This window comes from Nerophis ophidion, linkage group LG16 (genome assembly GCF_033978795.1).
Source record: "Nerophis ophidion isolate RoL-2023_Sa linkage group LG16, RoL_Noph_v1.0, whole genome shotgun sequence".
Taxonomy (NCBI): Eukaryota; Metazoa; Chordata; class Actinopteri; order Syngnathiformes; family Syngnathidae; genus Nerophis; species Nerophis ophidion.
In genome coordinates this window covers 53,782,833-53,803,563 of record NC_084626.1, presented here as the reverse complement: position 1 = coordinate 53,803,563, position 20,731 = coordinate 53,782,833, and the positions used below count along the sequence as shown (strand labels likewise).

General features: G+C 39.7%; 1 protein-coding gene across 2 annotated transcripts in view; it reads left to right on the top strand.

Moving 5' to 3' along the window:
• Nucleotides 1-20,731, top strand: part of LOC133535579 (integrin alpha-5-like) — a 119,714-nt gene that overhangs the window by 32,756 nt on the left and 66,227 nt on the right. For both annotated transcript variants that reach the window (XR_009802251.1, XM_061875530.1), the window contains exons 2-7: nucleotides 4,042-4,166; nucleotides 11,420-11,520; nucleotides 11,597-11,717; nucleotides 14,735-14,796; nucleotides 14,893-14,938; nucleotides 15,041-15,166. Coding sequence is in view for 1 of the 2 variants with exons in the window: in XM_061875530.1 (XP_061731514.1) it covers nucleotides 4,042-4,166; nucleotides 11,420-11,520; nucleotides 11,597-11,717; nucleotides 14,735-14,796; nucleotides 14,893-14,938; nucleotides 15,041-15,166 (581 nt within the window). In the remaining variant the exon portion in view is untranslated. The remainder of the gene's footprint in view (nucleotides 1-4,041; nucleotides 4,167-11,419; nucleotides 11,521-11,596; nucleotides 11,718-14,734; nucleotides 14,797-14,892; nucleotides 14,939-15,040; nucleotides 15,167-20,731) is intronic.

The window sequence follows — 20,731 nt, the reverse complement described above, 5'->3', positions numbered from 1 at the left end:
TAGATTTTTTGTGGACATGTTCCATAAATATTGATGTTAAAGATTTCTTTTTTTGTGAAGAAATGTTTAGAAGTAAGTTGATGAATCCAGATGGATCTCTATTACAATCCCCAAAGAGGACACTTTAAGTTGATGATTACTTCTATGTGGAGACATCTGCATTTATCATTCAATCACTTGTTTATTTTTCAACAAGTGTTTAGTTATTTTTATACCTTTTTTTCCAAATAGTTGAAGAAAGACCACTACAAATGAGCAATATTTTGCACTGTTATACAATTTAATAAATCAGAAACTGATGACATAGTGCTGGAATTTACTTCTTTATGTCTTTTTTTCAACCAAAAATTGCTTTGCTCTGATTAGAGGGTTCTTTAATTAAAAAAATGTTCACCGGGGGTACATCACTGAAAAAAGCTTGAGAACCACTGCTTTAGGGTACAGTTATTAATGACAAAACAATTATATCTTTATGCGATTTTTTTTTTGTTCATAGGTCATTTTGAGTTGACTATGAACAAAATGTGATTAATCACGATTAAATATTATATATATATAAAAAAAAATCTAACTCATGCATCCAATTCTTCTTTTGTAAAAAGAACATTTGAAAGAAATAATTTGAGGGCCAACATTTATATGACATTCTTAGCCATTATGAGTATCTAAACTTTATGCGTACATTAGGAGGACCCTTGTGGAAAACGAATGAGAGCATATAAATATTCCCAGTGTGTTCTCTAGAGGTATTTGGGGTGGTGCAAGGACAGAGTTGCTCTGATCTCTGCTAATGTCATCAGCCACCATTCTCATAAGTGTTGCTCTGCAATCTGGGTTTTCGAAAGGGCTGTCTGGAAACTTTGAAAGCTGTTGGTTTGCAAAACATACCCACGTGGACTCTTGACTTTTTGCATGATCTCAAATCTAAATGCATGCATAATAATCTATAACTATATGACTATACTAGACCCTTAAAAGCTGCCATATTATGATTAATAATCAATATTTAAAGCACTTCATTGTGGGCTACATAACATGTAAAGGTGGTGCTTTGGTCTAAATTTAGCGTAAATGTAGCTTAACAGACGCTTCTTTAAGACCCCTTTCTGACTATCTCATGAAAACAAGCCATTCTGAGGGCTATATTTTTGACATGCAAATGACCTCCGTGACCTAGATGACCTCCTCTACACTTGCACCCCTCCAGCTGGCTGCAGCTGTGTCTTCACCCCGTCACACATCTTTGTAGTTACAAGTTGGAACTATAAGTTACTTTTTATTACAAATGGCAACAGCGGAGGATTTTAGTTTCCAAGTAAAAGCCAGCCTCTGAGCGAGAGAAATGCAAAGAAAAATAAATGATGTAAGATCGATGCCTCCGGGATCTTCCGGAAGGCAAACTTGCCAAGCAGAGATCGATGTGGTTGAATCTACGAAATATCAATCTACAAACCTCGTTTCCATACGAGTTGGGAAATTGTGTTAGATGTAAATATAAACAGAATACAATGATTTGCAAATCCTTTTCAAGCCATATTCAGTTGAATATGCTACAAAGACAACATATTTCATGTTCAAACTCATAAACATTTTTTTTTGCAAATAACGATTTACTTTAAAATTTGATGCCAGCAACACGTGACAAAGAAGTTTGGGAACTGAGGAAACCAATTGTTGAAGCTTTGAAAGTGGAATTCTTTCCCATTCTTGTTTTATGTAGAGCATGGGTGTCCAACTCTGGCCCCGTGTAATTTCATTTGGCCCTTGAGGCAATATTACATTAACATTAGAGCTGACCCGCCGGTGTGATACAGCGGCAGTGTCGCTGCATCACCGCATTCAACGCTAATACTCATCATACTTGCCGACCCTCCCAATTTTCCCAGGAGACTCCCGAATTTCAGTGCCCCCCCTGAAAATCTCCCGGGGCAAACATTCTCCCGAATTTCCACTCGGACAACAATATTGGGGGCGTGCCTTACAGGTACTGCTTTTAGCGTGTTCTACAACCTGTCTGGACTGCAGGCGGGCCAGGAAAGTCTCCGCACTCTTTTTTTACGAAGCCACGCTGTTGTAACACATGCTGAATGTGGCTTGGCATTGTCTTGTTGAAATAAGCAGGGGCGTCCATGAAAAAGACGGCACTTAGATGGCAGCATATGTTGTTTCAAAACCTGTATGTACCTTTCAGCATTAATGGTGCCTTCATAGATGTGTAAGTTACCCATGCCTTGGGCACTAATACACCCCCATACCATCACACATGTGTAAGTTACCCATGTCTTGGGCACTAATACACCCCCATACCATCACACATGTGTAAGTTACCCATGTCTTGGGCACTAATACACCCCCATACCATCACACATGTGTAAGTTACCCATGCCTTGGGCACTAATACACCCCCATACCATCACACATGTGTAAGTTACCCATGCCTTGGGCACTAATACACCCCCATACCATCACACATGTGTAAGTTACCCATGCCTTGGGCACTAATACACCCCCATACCATCACACATGTGTAAGTTACCCATGCCTTGGGCACTAATACACCCCCATACCATCACACATGTGTAAGTTACCCATGCCTTGGGCACTAATACACCCCCATACCATCACACATGTGTAAGTTACCCATGCCTTGGGCACTAATACACCCCCATACCATCACACATGCTGGCTTTTCAACTTTGTGTCGATAACAGTCTGGATGGTTCGCTTCCCCTTTGGTAGAGGCTGAAACAATGTCGAATATTTCCAAAAACAATTTTGAATGTGGACTTGTCAGACCACAGAACACTTTTCCACTTTGCATCAGTCCATCTTAGATAATCTCGGGCCCAGAGAAGCCGGCGGCGTTTCTGGATGTTGTTGATAAATGGCTTTCGCTTTGCAAAATAGAGCTTTAACTTGCACTTACAGATGTAGCGACAAACTGTATTTAGAGACAGTGGTTTTCTGAAGTGTTCCTGAGCCCATGTGGTGATATCCTTTAGAGATTGATGTTGGGTTTTGATACTGTGCTGTCTGAGAGATCGAAGGTCACCGTCATTCAATGTTGGTTTCCAGCCATGCCGCTTACGTGGAGTGATTTCTCCAGATTCTCTGAACCTTTTGATGATATTATGGAGCGTAGATGTTAAAATCCCTAAATTTCTTGCAATGTCACTTTGAGAAAGGTTGTTCTTAAACTGTTTGACTATTTGCTCACGCAGTTGTGGACAAAGGGGTGTACCTCGCCCCATCCTTTCTTGTGAATGACTTAGCATTTCATGGAAGCTGTTTTTATAGCCAATCATGGCACCCACCTGTTCCCAATTAGCCTGCACACCTGTGGGATGTTCCATATAAGTGTTTGATGAGCATTCCTCAACTTTATCAGTATTTATTGTCACCTTTCCCAACTTCTTTGGCACGTGTTGCTGGCATCAAATCCTAAAGTTGATGATTTTTTGCAAAAAAAAAAATGTTTATGAGTTTGAACATGAAATATGTTGTCTTTGTAGCATATTCAACTGAATATGGCTTGAAAAGGATTTGCAAATCATTGTATTCTGTTTATATTTACATCTAACACAATTTCCCAACTCATATTGAAACAGGGTTTGAAATAAAAGTTTCAATCGATTAGTCAATCAATCCCCATTTTGAAAATTCATAGCTCCAACACTGTCTATATATTGATTAATCGTTACATCCCTAATGGTTGGAGTTCAAACCCCGGCCGAGTCGTACCAAAGACTATAAAAATGTGAGCCATTACCTTCCTGCTTTGTACTCAGCATCAAGGGTTGAATCACCATAAATGATTCCCGGGCGCGGCCACCACTGCTGCTCACTGCTCTCCTCACCTCCCAGAGGGTGAACAAGGGTGATGGGTCAAATGCAGTTAATAATTTTGCCACATTGAGTTTGTGTGTGACAATCATTGCTACTTTTTAACCTTGACATTATTTTTAACTGACCGTGTGACAAGTCATCAGTTCTTGACGAACACAAACTCATTTTGTTCCTTGTTTTTTTTTGTCTGTGCAGTGTGAGCCTCTTGATCGGCGCCCCAAAAGCCAACACCAGCCAGCCTGGCATCATTGAAGGAGGAGCTGTCTTCTTGTGCTCCTGGAACCAGACTAACTGCAGCATTATCAACTTTGACACGCAAGGTAAGGCGTCTTACAACTTCAAATTTTGGAACAAAAACATTTTAGGAATAGAATTGAAGTATGCATGACAAGGACGAGAGGCGATACAGGGACTTGACTGAGCTGCTCCTGTGCGTGACCCTGAGGTCAGATGTGTGGCTCTCTGCCATCTTCAAGCCTCTAATCCAGCAGCTCAATGTTTGGATGGAAAACAGTCTTTGATGTCTCCCCTGTGTTTTAATAATGGTTGTAACTTTCCTGGACTCTACTTCTTAGTTAAGTTCTCCATTATCCTGCAGTGGGAATGTTTGCAGTGTTTCCACAGGACTCTAGTTTCCTGCTGGACTCAGGCCGAGCGTTGTGTACACTCGTATTTAGAGAGTACCGCTGCTGCCGCCCTTCGTGAAAAAAAGGATCACCTCCATCGGGAGTAGAGGAAGTGATAAGGAGCAGAGTTTGAGGATCACAGGGTACACATTCTCATACTGATCTACAGAGTCTGTGGCTCTAAACATGTAAACAAAGCTCAATGATTGCAGGCAGTGAAGCGCATGTCAGCCTGCCAAAAGGTGGCGCTATAGTCTCTAACTGTGTGGCCATTTCAATCAATTAGACAAAAGGCAACACAACGAAAACCCTCCATCAGTGTGTGAATGTGTGTGTAAATGTGGAAGTAGTGTCAAAGCGCTTTGAGTACCTTGAAGGTAGAAAAGTGCTATACAAGTACAACCCATTTATCATTTAAAATGCTGACCAAATTCGCTCATGTAAGGCAGTGCTTCTCAACCTTTTTTCACAACATTTTTTTTAATTCAAGTACCCCCTAATCACAGCAAAACATTTTTGGTTGAAAAAAAGAGATAAAGAAGTAAAATACAGCACTATGTCATCACTTTCTGATTTATTAAATTGTATAACAGTGCAAAATATTGCTAATTTCTAGTGGTCTTTCTTCAACTTTCTGCGAAATTTGTTGAAAAAAAAAATAAGTGATTCAATTAGAAATAAAGATTTCTACTAAGGCTGCGAATCTTTGCGTGTCCCACGATTGGGGTCGCGATTTGAATATATATCGATTTTTTTCGATTCAACGTGATTCTCGATTCCAAAACGATATTTTTCCGATTCAAAACTATTCTGTATTCATTCAATACATAGATTTCAGCAGGATCTACCCCAGTCTGCTGACATGCTAATTGTAAAGGACAATGTTTTATCAACTGATTGCAATATTGTAAATTTGTTTTAACTATTAAACAAACCAAAAATATGACTTATTTTATCTTTGTGCAAACATTGGACACAGTGTGTTGTCCAGCTTATGAGATGCCATGCAAGTGTAAGCCACTGTGACACTATTGTTCTTTTTTATTATTTTTATAAATGTCTAATGATAATGTCAATGAGGGATTTTTAATCACTGCTATGCTGAAATTACAACTAATATTGATACTGTTGTTGATAATATTCATTTTTGTTTCACTACTTTTGTTTTGTTCTGTGTGGTGTTTGTGTCTCCTCTCAATTGTTCTGTTTATTGCAGTTCTGAGTGTTGCTGGCTCAGGTTCTGTTTTGGAATTGGATTGCATTGTTATGGTATTGCTGTGTAGTGGTTTGTTGGATTGATAAAAAAAAAAAAAATCCATCCATCCATTTTCTACCGCTTATTCCCTTTCGGGGTCACGGGGGGCGCTGGCGCCTATCTCAGCTACAATCGGGCGGAAGGCGGGGTACACCCTGGACAAGTCGCCAACTCATCGCAGGGCCAACACAGATAGACAGACAACACTCACACTCACAGTCACACACTAGGGACCATTTAGTGTTGCCAATCAACCTATCCCCAGGTGCATGTCTTTGGAAGTGGGAGGAAGCCGGAGTACCCGGAGGGAACCCACGCATTCACGGGGAGAACATGCAAACTCCACACAGAAAGATCCCGAGCCTGGATTTGAACCCAGGACTGCAGGACCTTTGTATTGTGAGGCAGACGCACTAACCCCTCTAAAATCGATTAAAAATAAAAAAAAAAAGAGAATCGATTCATATTCAAATCGATTTTTTCCCACACCCCTAATTTCTCCACATAGAAGTAATCATCAACTTAAAGTGTCCTCTTTGGGGATTGTAATAGAGATTCATCTGGATTCATCAACTTACTTCTAAACATTTCTTCACAAAAAAAGAAATCTTTAACATCAATATTTATGGAACATGTCCACAAAAAATCTAGCTGTCAACACTGAATATTGCGTTGTTGTATTTATTTTCACACTTTATGAACTTACATTCATATTTTGTTGAAGTATTATTCAATAAATATATTTATAAAGGATTTTTGAATTGTTGTTATTTTTAGAATATTTTTAAAAATCTCACGTACCCCTTGGCATACCTTCAAGTACCCCCAGGGGTATACGTACCCCCATTTGAGAACCACTGATGTAAGGTATCGCACCCACTAGATATTTGAAGAAAAAACTAAAAAATGTTCATAGCTCGAGTGTCCGCCCTAAGATCGGTAGGTCGTGAGTTTAAACTAGGGCTGGGCGATATGGCCTTTTTTTAATACCACAATATTTTAAGGCCATATCGCGATATACGATATATATCTCGGTATTTTGCCTTAGCCTTGAATGAACACATATAATGACAGCAGTATGATGATTCTATGTGTCTACATTCAAACACTTTTGTTCGTACTGCACTAATTATATATGCTCATCTGAACCTTTCATGCAGAGAAGGAAATCACAACCAAGTCAATTTACCAAAAGTGTATTTATTAAAGTTATTAGCAGGTGACTTTTCAAATGATGCTACATATCAGCAGTAATGCTATTTTTGGTAGTAACGCTTGTGTCCCACACTTGACAAATTAAAGTTGTCTATTCGACATATTCCCACTTGAAAAATATTTTTGGTGGAAGATTTTGCAAATTTGGTAAATAAATAACGAAAAAATGTATTTACATATATATATATTTTTTTTACTGTACCGAAAATGGACCGAACCGTCACCTCTAAACCGAGGTATGTACCGAACCGAATTTTTTTTGGTACTGTTACACCCCTAATATATAAATATATATATATTTATATATATACATATATATATATATATATGTATATGTATATGTATATGTATATAATTGCAGTGTGTGTATAAACCTTTGATGGATGGTTGAAGGCTACGACGGTGACTCCCTTTAGCTGCACTATCTAAAAAGTGATGAACGATAGGCAAAATATTTCAAAAAGCGCCGCTCCCCTTTAATCAATCAATCAATCAATGTTTACTTATATAGCCCTAAATCACTAGTGTCTCAAAGGGCTGCACAAACCACCACGACATCCTCGGTAGGAAAACTCACACCCAGTGGGACATTGGTGACAATAATGACCCAGTGGGACGTCGGTGACAATGATGACTATGAGAACCTTAGAGAGGAGGAAAGCAATGGATGTCGAGCGGGTCTAACATGATACTGTGAAAGTTCAATCCACAATGGATACAACACAGTCGCGAGAGTCCAGTCCAAAGAGGATCCAAGACACAGCAGCGAGAGTCCCGTTCACAGCGGAGCCAGCAGGAAACCATCCCAAGCGTAGGCGGACCAGCAGCGCAGAGATGTCCCCAGCCGATACACAGGCGAGCAGTACATGGCCACCGGATCGGACCGGACCCCCTCCACACGGGAGAGTGGGACATAGAAGAAAAAGAAAAGAAACGGCAGATCAACTGGTCTAAAAAGGGAGTCTATTTAAAGGCTAGAGTATACAAATGAGTTTTAAGGTGAGACTTAAATGCTTCTACTGAGGTGGCATCTCGAACTGTTACCGGGAGGGCATTCCAGAGTACTGGAGCCCGAACGGAAAATGCTCTATAGCCCGCAGACTTTTTTTGGGCTTTGGGAATCACTAATAAGCCGGAGTCCTTTGAACGCAGATTTCTTGCCGGGACATATGGTACAATACAATCGGCAAGATAGGATGGAGCTAGACCGTGTAGTATTTTATACGTAAGTAGTAAAACCTTAAAGTCACATCTTAAGTGCACAGGAAGCCAGTGCAGGTGAGCCAGTACAGGCGTAATGTGATCAAACTTTCTTGTTCTTGTCAAAAGTCTAGCAGCCGCATTTTGTACCAACTGTAATCTTTTAATGCTAGACATGGGGAGACCCGAAAATAATACGTTACAGTAGTCGAGGCGAGACGTAACAAACGCATGGATAATGATCTCAGCGTCTTTAGTGGACAGAATGGAGCGAATTTTAGCGATATTACGGAGATGAAAGAAGGCCGTTTTAGTAACGCTTTTAATGTGTGCCTCAAAGGAGAGAGTTGGGTCGAAGATAATACCCAGATTCTTTACCGTGTCGCCTTGTTTAATTGTTTGGTTGTCAAATGTTAGAGTTGTATTATTAAATAGAGTTCGGTGTCTAGCAGGACCGATAATCAGCATTTCCGTTTTTTTGGCGTTGAGTAGCAAAAAGTTAGCGGACATCCATTGTTTAATTTCATTAAGACACGCCTCCAGCTGACTACAATCCGGCGTGTTGGTCAGCTTTAGGGGCATGTAGAGTTGGGTGTCATCAGCATAACAGTGAAAGCTAATACCGTATTTGCGTATGATGTCACCTAGCGGCAGCATGTAGATGCTGAAGAGTGCAGGGCCAAGGACCGAACCCTGGGGAACTCCACACGTTACCTTAACGTAGTCCGAGGTCACATTGTTATGGGAGACACACTGCATCCTATCAGTAAGATAAGAGTTAAACCAAGACAGGGCTAAGTCTGACATACCAATTCGTGTTTTGATACGTTCTAATAAAATATTATGATCGACGGTATCGAAAGCAGCGCTAAGATCGAGGAGCAGCAACATAGATGACGCATCAGAATCCATCGTTAGCAATAGATCATTAGTCATTTTTGCGAGGGCTGTCTCCGTGGAGTGATTTGCCCTGAAACCGGATTGAAAGGTTTCACATAGATTGTTAGACGCTAAGTGTTCATTTAACTGCTCCGCAACAATTTTTTCAAGGATTTTTGAAATAAAGGGAAGGTGAGACACCGGTCGGTAGTTTACCATGAGGTCAGGATCGAGGTTAGGTCTTTTAAGAAGAGGATGAATAACCGCTTTTTTGAATGCTAGGGGAACAGTGCCCGAGGAGAGTGATAAGTTTATAATATTTAGCACTGATGGACCTAATAATACAAAGAGCTCCTTGATCAGTTTCCCAGGAAGAGGGTCAAGTAAACATGTTGTCTGTTTTATTCCATTTACACGTTGTAACAATTCCTCTAATGTTATTTCCTCAAAACGAGAGAAAGTATTTTGGAGGGCAGTATCCGCCGTATATACAATCGTGTCAGTGTTAATAGAACCCCGTTGTAGCTGGGACGCATTGTCTTTAATCTCCTTTCTAATGACTTCAATTTTCTTACTAAAGAATTGCATAAAGTCATCAGCTGAGTGGGTTGAGCTACTGGAAGGAGTCCCTTGTTGGGTTAGCGATGCTACCGTACTAAACAAAAATTTAGGATCGTTTTTATTACGGTGGATGAGATTTGAGTAATATTTAGCTTTAGCTAAGGTAAGCATGCGTTTATAAGTTATTAAACCATCACTCCATGCTTGATGGTGCACCTCAAGTTTAGTCGTGCGCCATTTGCGTTCCAGCTTTCTACATAATAATTTCTGAGCTCTAGTGTCTTCTGTAAACCACGGGGTGCGCTTTTTTGGAGCCTTTTTTAACTTTAGCGGTGCTATGTTATCAATGGTTTCGCGCAGGGCGTCGTTAAAGTTGTTAGTGAGGTTATCAATAGAGCCCACATACTTTGGGAATGGTGCCATTACCGAGGGCAGTAGGTCAGCAAGAGTTGTCGTTGTGGCCGTATTAATGTTGCGGCTGCTATAGCAGTTATTATTATTATTAGTTTGACGAACATGCGTCTGAACCTCGAATTTTATAAGGTAATGATCAGACAATACTTTAGTATACGGGAGTATCGTAACTTTGGAAACGTTGATGCCCCTGACAAGCACTAGGTCTATCGTATTACCGTTGCGATGCGTGGGTTCATTTATTATTTGTGTGAGACCACAGCTATCAATTACAGTCTGGAGCGCTACGCACGGTGGGTCCGATGGGGTATTCATATGGATATTAAAGTCCCCCATTATGATTATATTATCGGCGTGTGTCACTAGATCAGCAACGAACTCTGAGAATTCATTAATAAAGTCCGAATAGGGCCCTGGGGGGCGGTAGATAACAGCCAGGTGTAGAGGCAGCGGTGTGACAGACCTCATAGTAAGCACCTCAAACGATTTATATTTATTATTTATGTTAGGACTAAGGTTAAAGTTTTCGTTGTATATTAGTGCAACCCCCCCACCCCTTTTGAGCGGACGGGCAATATGCGCATGTGTAAATTTAGGAGGACATGCCTCATTTAGCGCAAAAAAGTTGTTTGGTTTAAGCCAGGTTTCGCTGAGACCGATGACGTTAAGATTGTTGTCTCTGATAATATCATTAACTAACAACGTTTTGGGAGACAATGATCTTATGTTTAAAAAACCTATATTATAGGTAGTGGGCTGTTTTAGGGAGTTTTTGATCAAATTATCCGTAGTAGCAATATTAATAATGTTGTGTTTATTATGCCCAGTGCATTTAGTATAGTTACGACCATATCTAGGAATTGATACGACAGGAATTTTCCGATTGTTTGATTGTTGCTTTGATAAACTGCACGCATCATGGTTAGCCACCTCAGTAACGGGGATTTTCCGATTGTTTGTTTGTTGCTTTTTTAAGAGCCAAACCCATTCTCAATGTCCTAAACATGCACACTTCAGGCACACTTTTCCCGAAAGCAGCCACATATATAAATAAACATACTGTAATTCCACAAAGGTTTACACAGGAAGTCCCACACACACCCATGCAACCTATTAGTCTGCCACGCTCTCTTTCTATCACTTTTTTTATTTCTCAGTGGGGGACCTCTTAAAGCAGACTGTTTAAATGACAGTAACAACAAGGTCTGGGTTCTTTGATGTCTCCCCAGGGGAGGAGGATGGATTAAGACCGCACACAACAGTAGCGCAGTAACATAAGTAGAAGTCAACAAGTGGAGAAAGCTGTCACATTAAGCCTTGGCAGCGCGGCATCAAACACTCACCACTGCTTGGAACCTTTGTTACATGACAACACGTGGCACCAGGGACTTGTCCTGACATTTTGTCCTCTTCCTTCTTCCAGGTGATCAGTATTTTTATATAAACGATGTGAACACCCAGGTTGAGTTCAAGTCCCGTCAGTGGTTTGGAGCGACCGTGCGTTCCCATGGCAATAATATCCTGGTGAGACTCGCTCCCTGATTGTTGTTCTACTTGAGGCCGGTGTTAAGACTTGCAACTGTGTGTTTGTGTCTTCCAGGCCTGTGCTCCCCGGTATTACTGGAGGACGGAACACGACACTCCCTTTGCCGATGTTACAGGAACTTGTTACCTCTCTGACAGTCTCAAGTCATTTGTGGAGTACGCCCCCTGCCGAACAGGTGTGTTACTACAACCTCAGCAACGACATCCCGCCTATTCACAGTTGAGCATTTCTACTCTGCTTTAAATGGTAATTTTTGTTTAGTGGTAACTTCAGCAGGAACGCAATTTTTATGACGCTATCTGCAGGAGAAAAAGTGCTGCTGACTTTGACAAGATGTGTCACTTAATGTTTGTGAGTGCTGTACAATAATACTGTGTTAAGGTTTTCCCCTGGATCTATTTATTTGTGGTGGTGCGCCACAGAAATATATATATCTAATAAAATAATGTATTGTAGCGCGCAGGAGAAGACACAAAGTATGATGCTATTTTTAGCTTTTATTGACAATTTTTACACACACACATTCTCTGCCGACACAGTGTTCACAGACTTTAGGAAAAACGTACATCATAACACACTCACATACACTTTTACACAAGCAGGTAGTTATAGTTTTAGATATCCATCCATCCATCCATTTTCTACTGCTTGTCCCTTTTGGATATATATATATATATATATATATATATATATATATTGTAGCTGAGATAGGCGCCAGCGCCCCCCGCAACCCCCGAAAGGGAATAAACGGTAGAAAATGGATGGATGGATGGATATATATATATATATATATATATGTATATATGTATGTATATATATATATATATATGTATGTATATATATATATGTGTGTATATATATGTATATATGTGTGTGTATATATATGTATATATGTGTGTGTATATATATGTATATATGTGTGTGTATATATATGTATATGTATATATACATGTGTGTGTATATATATATATATATGTGTGTATATATATATATTGTATATATATATATATATATGTGTGTGTGTATGTATGTGCATATATATATATATATATATATATATATACATATATATATGGGGGCCATTTGCGCACCAAAGGTTGAGTTTTGTTGGTCTGTAACGTATTGTCCTAAAAAACAAAAGTAAAAATGTAAGATAAAAGATAATGTACTGAGAAAAGGACGGCATTTTGATACAAATAACTAATACAATTTGTCACTTATAACACAAAGCTGTCACTGAGTTTTGATATTTAATGTCTGTCTGTAGCATTTTCTTCCTACAAAAAGTCCCCCACATTTTTTTTGTATTAATTTTGCATATATTTTCAGCTTTTTTTCTCTTTACATTACACCTTTTGCTTTCTTTCCCCCAACATTGTTATTGTTTTTTTCCCCCGACAACATTGTTATTGTTTTTTTTTTCCCGACAACATTTTGCGGGCCAACAGAAGTCCAAAAGGCCCCCTGATTGCACTTTGGACACCCCTGCTTTAACTGTTCCTTGTATGTACAGTATTTTAAATGCATTTAATAACTGTAACAACATTAATACATGTTAAGGTTTTATCTTACTATTCACAGTCTTTTACTATTTGTTGGGTCTTGGAACGTAAACCCTTTAAAATAGTTGTGATTGACTTTATTTATTGTTGTTACAATAAGTAAAGTGTAACGTGAATTATATTTATATAGCGCTTTTTCTCGAGTGACTCAAAGCGCTCTACATAGTGAAAGCCAATATCTAAGTTACATTTAAAGCAGTGTGGGTGGCACTGGCAGCAGGTGGGTAAAGTGTCTTGCCCAAGGACACAACGGCAGTGACTAGGATGGCGGAAGCGGGGATCGAACCTGCAACCCTCAAGTTGCTGGCACGGCCACTCTACCAACCGAGCTATACTGCCCCAATATAACATGGTTCTACAAAGTTTGGCCCGGGGAAAATGATGCATTGTTAATGAAGTATATTATATGACACTACTTTGTTTTGTCACCTGTAACACAAAGCTAAGATGTCAGTGTTTTGCTGAGATAGCTCAGCTTCTATAGGTTTACAATGAATTGGTTATTGCATTTTTAATGTACAAAATGTGTAAACGTGCTCTCCTGCATTCCTTAAGTTCTTTCAAGGTTTACAGTATATGATGTATTAATATCTACTACGAAGTCAGAGCTCACATTAGTCCACTTTCAGGCTTGTTAGGGAATAAATGTAGTACCGTATTTCCTTGAATTGCCGCCGGGGCGCTAATTCATTTAAAACCTCTTCTCACTCTGGCGCTTACCAAAGGCATGCGGTAAAAGTAAGCATGCGCTTATTAATTGGAGTGTGATGTAAGGATACATCATGAAAAGCACATTTAATAGAAAAAAAAAAAACGTTATTATGGTCCTGCTTTTACTTATAAATGAAGTCCATGTGCAGCTCCATCTGATCAAAAGCATCAATAACTTGTTTATAGAAGTCTTCCTTATCTTTCTTCAGTTTTAAAAGTCTCTCTGTCCCGATGGAGATCTTCCTTTATTACCTCCTGCTTCCATTGAAAGTCCAGTTTAGAAAACTGTTTTATTTTAGATATGTAATCCTCCATGTTAAAAGTGCAAGTGAGAGGAAAAAAATAAAGGATCGCTGCTCACTCTTGCTGCTTGTTGTCACTTCTTCTGCAGCCGAGTAGTCGCAAGAAGGATCACTAGCGCCCTCTACCACCAGGAGGCGAGAGTCTTTTAATGACTCATATTTGACACACGCAGCTACGGTATATTAATAAAACATAGCTGCTTACTGTTCTTTTTAGCATATTCAATAGCTTGGACCTTAAATCCTACTGAATAGCTCTTAATCTTCTTCCCTTTATGCGATTTCAAATGATTGAAATCAGCCTCCTCCATTTTGAAAATGATGACAGGTGAAGTGTCACTCGTGACGTGACGAGTTTGACCCGGCGGAAATTCTCTACATGCGCTAATAAAAATAATATTTTGCGAAAGGAGTTCGACCCGGTGTTAATCCTGAGCCGGCGGTAATGCTAAGCGTGCGCTAATTATTTTGCGAAACGTGTTTGACCTGGCAGTAATTCTAGGCAGGCGCGTACTATATACCCGGCGGCAATTCAAGGAAATACGGTATCTCCCTCATTATTATTTTGATATTACAATATATTTGAGTTGCAAACATGTTTGCTGTTTGAACTGCAGAAAGACATGGACCTGCAGGACAGGGTTATTGTCAAGGAGGATTTAGTGCCGACTTCACAAAGGTAAGAACAATATTTGTTGGGTGAAGCGGAGATTAGTGTAAAAACCACAAACGTTGTTTTCGGTTGCACGCAAACTCCTGTTACTGTGTGTTTCAGGACGGCAGGGTTGTGCTTGGTGGACCAGGCAGCTTTTACTGGCAAGGTGAGCTCATATGAATACAGATCCATTTCAAGGACCGCTCTCCAGATCACAGAAGTGAAAGGAGTCACGTACAAAAGGTCAGATAACTGCAATATTTTGCAGGTCAGTTGATATCAGCCATGCCTGAGGAGATTGTCAAAGCCTACTACCCTTCCTACTTTTTACTGTCGGTTGCCGGGCAGATTCAAACAGGACAGGTGCAAGGCAGCTACGATGACAGCTACCTCGGTGAGAAAATCATTTATTATAATATTTATGTATAACTACACTATTCATATGGTGTCATGTAGTTTCATTATATTCCCGCGCTGGATATTATGTACACTTGCACAATGTGATGACAATGAAATAGGCCATTCAATCGAATCGGTGCCATTTGCATCCCCAGGAAATAAAATGAATACACAATAAATTACCATAACTATTAGGGCTGTGAATCTTTAAGTGTCCCACGATTCAATTCAATATCGATTCTTGAAGTCAGGATTCGATTCAAAATAAAACATTTTTTCAATTCAACACGATTTTCGATTCAAAAATGATTTTTTTTCCCGATTCAAAATGATTCTGTATTCATTCATTCATAGGATGTCAGCAGGATCTACCCCAGTCTGCTCACATGCTAGCAGAGTAGTAGATTTTTGTAAAAAGCTTTTATAATTGTAAAGGACAATGTTTTATCAACTGATTGCAATAATGTAAATGTGTTTGAACTATTAAAGGAAGCAAAAATATGACTTGTTTTATCTTTGTGAAAACATTGGACACAGTGTGTTGTCCAGCTTATGAGATGCCATGCAAGTGTAAGCCACTGTGACACTATTGTTCTTTTTTTTACATTTCTATAAATGTCTAATGATAATGTCAATCACTGCTATGCTGAAATTATAACTAATATTGATACTGTTGTTGACAATATTCACTACTTTTGTTTTGTTCTGTGTGGTGTTTGTGTCTCCTCTCAATTGTTCTGTTTATTGCAGTTCTGAGTGTTGCTGGGTAGGGTTTGCTTTTGGAATTGGATTCCATTGTTATGGTATTGCTGTGTATTGTTTTCTTGGATTGATAAAATAAATAAATTAAAAAAATCATCGATTTAAAAAAAATGAGAATCGATTCCGAATCGCACAACGTCAGAATCGCGATTCAAATTAAAATCGATTTTTTGCCCACACCCCTAATAAATATGTTAGTTTTTTTTATGAGAAGAACGTCCTGCGTATTAATCTGATTCCATATTTAATTAATACTATTGAAACTAGCATTTGTTGCTTGTCCCCATTTAATAGAATTAAACTTCATCATGAAATGATATCAAATACATTTGAATCCACCAGAAATGTTGTGTTTTGTAGTCATATTTTGTGGCTTCTTATCTTGTGCTTAAAATTGATTATCATTAAAAAATTGCTGACTTAAATTGTGTCCCTGGGTTTGCACTCAGTCCTGTTACCCGGGTTTCCCTTAATGTATTTGTTGGTGGTGGTACACCAAGGCAATATAATGACCGCCACACTTTAAAAATGTGTTGTTTTTTTTTACGTGAAAACAAAATGAAGTGATATAATATATTGTAGCACAGTCCTGTTAACTCAATCATTTTCTGCTATTAATTGTCTATGTTTTAAATATTTATTTTTATTGCATCACTGTAACGTGCTAAGTGTCAAAATGTTATTAGTAAAAATACCATATCATGTAGTTGCTAATTGTATACTAAGAAGTCCTTTCTGTTACTTTCAGTTCTGTTACTCTGATTTATCTTTGACTGAGGGACCTTGTTAAAAATGACCAAAAGTTGCCTGATATGGACCAGTAGTTCAATATGTAGATTATCAGATTTAAAGTTGTTTTAAAATGGTGATATAAAAAAGCGATGATAATAATACACATTTTTCTGTTATTGTCATTAATTTTGTTTTTTAATCTTTACAATTGATGTGACATTATTATTGTTGCTATTATTACTTTTCCTTTTTTTGTATTGTATTAATAAGTACTGTATTTGTATGTCTTCTCAATTGTTTTGTACATTTATTTTGTATAGTATTGTGAAAATGGGATTGAATTGGGGTTGCTCATTTTTTTCGTAATTAAACTAACATTTTGTCTGTAAATAAAATAAACAGAAAAAAAAATGATTTATTGTTGAAAAAAGAATTAAGAAAGAAATTTACGGTAATTTTATTTTTGAAAGAGTTACAACAAGCAAATGGCAATTTTTTTTGTGTAATGGTCCGAATATTTGCCTTTATGTGTTCATGTTCACCATATTCTATAGATAAAATAAATTACTTATTTATAGTCATTTTTAGGGGTGTGGGAAAAAATCAATTTGAATATGAATCGCGATTCTCACGCTGTGCGATTCAGAATCGATTCTCATTTTTAAAACATTCATATACAGTATATATATATATTTTTAATCAATCCAACAAAACAATACACAGCAATACCATAACAATGCAATCCAATTCCAAAACAGAACCTGACCCAGCAACACTCAGAACTGCAATAAACAGAGCAATTGAGAGGAGACACAAACACCACACAGAACCGTCAGGCTTGCCACTTTAGTTTGTTTGTGTTTTACTTTTTCCTCTGTGTGTGTGTGTTTAGTATTTCCTGGTTTTAGTTCCTGTCAGCGCTCTTATTTTGTCTGTTTCCTGTTTTTTTTCCCTTTGTGCTGTTTCTCCTCAGCTGCAGCTGATTGGCACCTGGCCACACCTGGTGTCAATCAGCCCGCTCCTATTTGTACCTGCTTTGTTCCTCCAGTCAGTGCTGGATTATTGTCTTGTCGATGTCGCTCTTGTCGCTCGTGTCGTGTCGTGCGGTCTCTTGTATTTGCAGCGAAGTGGTGTGCTATATCGGTTAGATGTTTGTAGCTAACTGTTCTTTGTTCCCTGCTTCCAGTTTGTTTTGTACTACACATTACGACTTCTGTTTTCCTGCTCGCTACCCGCTAGCTTCCATGCTAGACACTTTTTGTTTTTGCTAGCTTCCATGTTAATAATAATAATAATAATAATAATGGATTAGATTTTTATCGCACTTTTCTATTGTTAGATACTCAAAGCGCTCGCAGAGAAGTGGGAAGCCATCATTCATTCACACGATGGTGGTGGTAATCTACATCTGTAGCCACAGCTGCCCTGGAGTAGACTGACGGAAGTGTGGCTGCCAGTTTGCACCTACGGCCCCTCCGACCACCACCAATCATTCATTCATCATTCATTCACCTGTGTGAGCGGCACCGGGAGCAAGGTTGAAGTGGGACGGCGTGGCGCAGTGGCAGAGTGGCCGTGCACAACCCGATGGTCCCTGGTTCAATTCCCACCTAGTACCAACTTCGTCACGTCCGTTGTGTCCTGAGCAAGACACTTCACCCTTGCTCCTGATGGGTCCTGGTTGGCGCCTTGCATGGCAGCTCCCTCCATCGGTGTGTGAATGTGTGTGTGAATGTGGAAGTAGTGTCAAAGCGCTTTGAGTACCTTGAAGGTAGAAAAGCGCTATACAAGTACAACCCATTTATTTATTTATTTATAAGTGTCCTGCCCAAGGACACAACGGCAGCGACTTGGATTGGATGTCAATAGGTGGGAAGCGAACCTGCAACTCTCAGGTTTCTGGCACGGCCGCTCTACCCACTACGCCATGTTACGCCCGTGTTAACCTCCTGTTATTTTCTAGCTACCATGCTAGCTCCCTTAGTTTGTTATCCGCCTTGTGCGCGCTTTTGGTTGTACCCCTTTGGTTTGTTCTTGTTCTAATATTTTAATTAAATCATGTTTTCCTGTTCAATGCCTGCGTCCGTCTCCGCATCTTGGGGTTCGTCACAAACTAACTCTGACAAGTACAAACCAAAAGTAGTGAAACAAAAATGAATATTATCAACAACAGTATCAATATTAGTTATCATTTCAGCATAGCAGTGATTAAAAATCCCTCATTGACATTATCATTAGACATTTATAAAAAAAAAAAAAGAACAATAGTGTCACAGTGGCTTACACTTGCATGGCATCTCATAAGCTGGACAACACACTGTGTCCAATGTTTTCACAAAGATAAAATAAGTCATATTTTTGGTTCCTTTAATAGTTAAAACAAATTTACATTATTGCAATCAGTTGATAAAACATTATCCTTTACAATTATAAAAGCTTTTTACATAAATCTACTACTCTGCTAGCATGTCAGATCCTGCTGAAATCTATGTATTGAATGAATACAGAATGTTGAGATCCACTTTTTGGATCCTCCACATATTATTGATTGTTGTTCCATTTTTATTTTCACTCTCCGTCTGATCCTATTATTTCCTGTTTAAGTCGGTCACCATGGTAGCTTATCAGTTTCACCTGTTTCTCTTGGCCCTGCACACCTGTCCTCACTAATCACCTGCCTTATATAAGCCTGCATCTTTTGTTGTTCAGTCTGGGATCCAAATTTCTTCTTACACAACGTTGCACTTTTGCTTCCATGCAATTTCTGTATCACTCTCACGCTGCGCAATTTTATTTATTCTTAGCTCCCATGCTAAATGTTTTGTTTCCCCCTTTGTGTGCCTATGTGCCAGTTTAGTTTACTATTAGTTTATTCTAGCTCTCATGCTAGCGTCTTTGGTTTGCCTTTTATTAGCACCAGTGTTTTGTTTCATAGATCCTTTTCGTTAAATAAATTGTTTTATATCTTACCTTTGCTGTGTTCACTTGACGCATCCTCGAGGGAATCGAACCCGGTACCACGATGCCGAACAGACATAACACAGAATCCTTTTAAATCGGGAAAAAAATCGTTTTTGAATCGAGAATCGTGTTGAATTGGAAAAAAAATCCATTTTGAATCGGATCGTGACCCCAAGAATCGATATTACACAAATAACTATTTACCTTTTCTAGGACAACACAAAGCTTGGACGACAAAATATCCATCCATCCATCCATCATCTTCCGCTTATCCGAGGTCGGGTCGCGGGGGCAGCAGCCTAAGCAGGGAAGCCCAGACTTCCCTATCTCCAGCCACTTCGTCTAGCTCTTCCCGGGGGATCCCGAGGCGTTCCCAGGCCAGCCGGGAGACATAGTCTTCCCAACGTGTCCTGGGTCTTCCCCGTGGCCTCCTACCAGCTGGACGTGCCCTAAACACCTCCCCAGGGAGGCGTTCGGGTGGCATCCTGACCAGATGCCCGAACCACCTCATCTGGCTCCTCTCGATGTGGAGGAGCAGCGGCTTTACGTTGAGTTCCTCCCGGATGGCAGAGCTTCTCACCCTATCTCTAAGGGAGAGACCCGCCACCCGGCGGAGGAAACTCATTTCGGCCGCTTGTACCCGTGATCTTATCCTTTCGGTCATGACCCAAAGCTCATGACCATAGGTGAGGATGGGAACGTAGATCGACCGGTAAATTGAGAGCTTTGCCTTCCGGCTCAGCTCCTTCTTCACCACAACGGATCGATACAACGTCCGCATTACTGAAGACGCCGCACCGATCCGCCTGTCGATCTCACGATCCACTCTTCCCCCACTCGTGAACAAGACTCCTAGGTACTTGAACTCCTCCACTTGGGGCAGGGTCTCCTCCCCAACCCGGAGATGGCACTCCACCCTTTTCCGGGCGAGAACCATGGACTCGGACTTGGAGGTGCTGATTCTCATTCCGGTCGCTTCACACTCGGCTGCGAACCGATCCAGTGAGAGCTGAAGATCCCGGCCAGATGAAGCCATCAGGACTACATCATCTGCAAAAAGCAGAGACCTAATCCCGTGGCCACCAAACCGGAACCCCTCAACGCC